The sequence below is a fragment of the Silene latifolia genome, chromosome 11 (assembly GCF_048544455.1).
Source record: "Silene latifolia isolate original U9 population chromosome 11, ASM4854445v1, whole genome shotgun sequence".
NCBI lineage: Eukaryota > Viridiplantae > Streptophyta > Magnoliopsida > Caryophyllales > Caryophyllaceae > Silene > Silene latifolia.
In genome coordinates this window covers 10,583,168-10,585,219 of record NC_133536.1, presented here as the reverse complement: position 1 = coordinate 10,585,219, position 2,052 = coordinate 10,583,168, and the positions used below count along the sequence as shown (strand labels likewise).

General features: G+C 35.4%; 1 protein-coding gene across 1 annotated transcript; it reads right to left on the bottom strand.

Annotated features, from left to right (window-relative positions):
• Positions 1-529: 529 nt before the first annotated feature.
• Positions 530-1,630, bottom strand: LOC141612906 (F-box protein CPR1-like). The gene has a single exon (XM_074431652.1). The coding sequence runs from the start codon at positions 1,628-1,630 to the stop codon at positions 530-532; it is 1,101 nt and encodes a 366-aa protein (XP_074287753.1).
• Positions 1,631-2,052: the final 422 nt, after the last annotated feature.

The following is a 2,052-nucleotide window of genomic DNA, read 5'->3' as shown; positions in this document are numbered from 1 at the left end:
TATTAGATATAATGAGTAGCAATTGTCCGTATTCGGTTTTCGGGACCTGGTTGGATGTCGAACTAAATGCAAAAAAGATGGTGTAATTATGAGTATGTTATTTGTCCCACATTGGAAAACAATGCAGGTTTGATAAATATATACTACGTATAAATAGTAGAATTATCGCACACCAGAAAAATAATCTAAGTTTGGTGAATATTACTTATAAATAGTATAATTGTCCCACATCGAAAGATTAATATAAGGTGGGGTGATTATAAATAAGAGTTAACCCACGTATATATTAAGCTTTTATTTTTTTGAAAGAATATTTTAATAATATGTAAGCAAATCATTAGACATAGAATGTAAACATTAAACCCTTATATCGTTTTTTTTTGCATTATAAATAAGTTAATTATCCCGTTGCAACGCACGGGCATTCAAACTAGTAGATTAAATAAAGTAAAGTTTCGTCTCAATTATTTATTTATTTATCTTTTTTATTCAAATCAAAGATAGATAAATAATTGGTACGGAGGGAGTACTATTTAAGTGGCAATGCCTTAAAGGTAGGACCTTCCGGCAAACCAAGAATTTCAACCACGCTGGTGGTTTGAGAATCGAGATCACAACAAATGAATTTTCGAACCTTTTTCCTTAACCCTAAGAAGATTTTGCGTCCGTCTATTGAGTAAAACAGACAACGGTTCAGAGGATATTCCCATTCCGTTGAACAACGAAACACAAAAGTCCAACAATTGTCCTCCTTTAGCATCCATACTTCAGGTTTTTTTCCGTTCTTTGTAATATGTAGACGTCCGTTTAAAACCCCCAATCTTGGGTTCCACGAGTGCAAAATTCTTGGATGGAGCAATATCTCTTCATACGTGTTACTCGATATATCAAAACGCACAAGTAATTTGGCTTTTGAGTCTCTATTATAAGCGATCCAATACAAATAATTGCTAGCAATATGATTACCGGATCGATGAAGACGCATACCCGGTGGATTACCAATCTTCAACCATGAATTATCTTTCAAATTGTACACGTAACTTTCGGAACCCTTCTTCAAGAACAAAAATCTAAAAATCTTAAAATTGTCACTAATGCAATCATACACAAACTCGTCATCATATAATAAACGAGACTCGCGGTTAAAAGGAAACTCGTCATAATATAATGAAGCAGAGTCGCGGCGAAGCGCATTCGGTTTTGGTACTTGTTTGTAGACCCGGGTGTCCAGGTTGTACAAAACAAACTCTTCCTCTTTCTTAAAACAGACCACTCCATTGCATATACCTATTATCTTGGACTTATATAATTGTTTACCGGCCGGATGATAGCGAATCGGCGCAAGGAGATTAATAACGTCGGGATTTAAATCAAGTTTAACAGCGGGACGTTGAGGTTGGTCGAGATCAGCTAAGGCAAAGTTATTACCTGAACGAAGTAGAACTACGGTAGTAGATTTTCCGATACGTGATCGATGTAGATAGAGTTTGACAAACTCGGGACGGATAATCAGGTTAAGGAATGACTTGGAAGCGGACTTAAAACGTAGAAGAGTCTTACCAGGCAGCCATGAAAGGATCTCCATGATAAGATCCTCTGGAATAGACCTACGGCTTGTTGTTTGCGTCATATTCATGATGACGATACAATTCTTTAGTTTACCAAAACTGTCGTAGTTATTGACGGCTAGTATATTTCTGGGGCGAGCAAGGTTATTAACATGTGTCCTAAGAAAAAGTGTAACTGACCTAGTATGTATATCGTTGGATACTTGAAAATTTGTGGGCCTTGTCAAATCCAACTTTTGTTTAATAAAAGAATAGTTTGAATATCCGTGTGTTGTAACGGGATAATTAACTTATTTATAACTAGTTTTGGGATCCGTGCGCTGTACGGGTGGTAACTGAAAGTATTATTAAAAGTACAAACTTACGTATATATTGGAACGAGTAAATTAGTAAATTTTAGAAAATGTTACTTTGTCTACCCATACACTTTTGTCTACCCTATTAAACTTTTGAAATACTCGACTTTTTTCTCTCGAATTTTCTA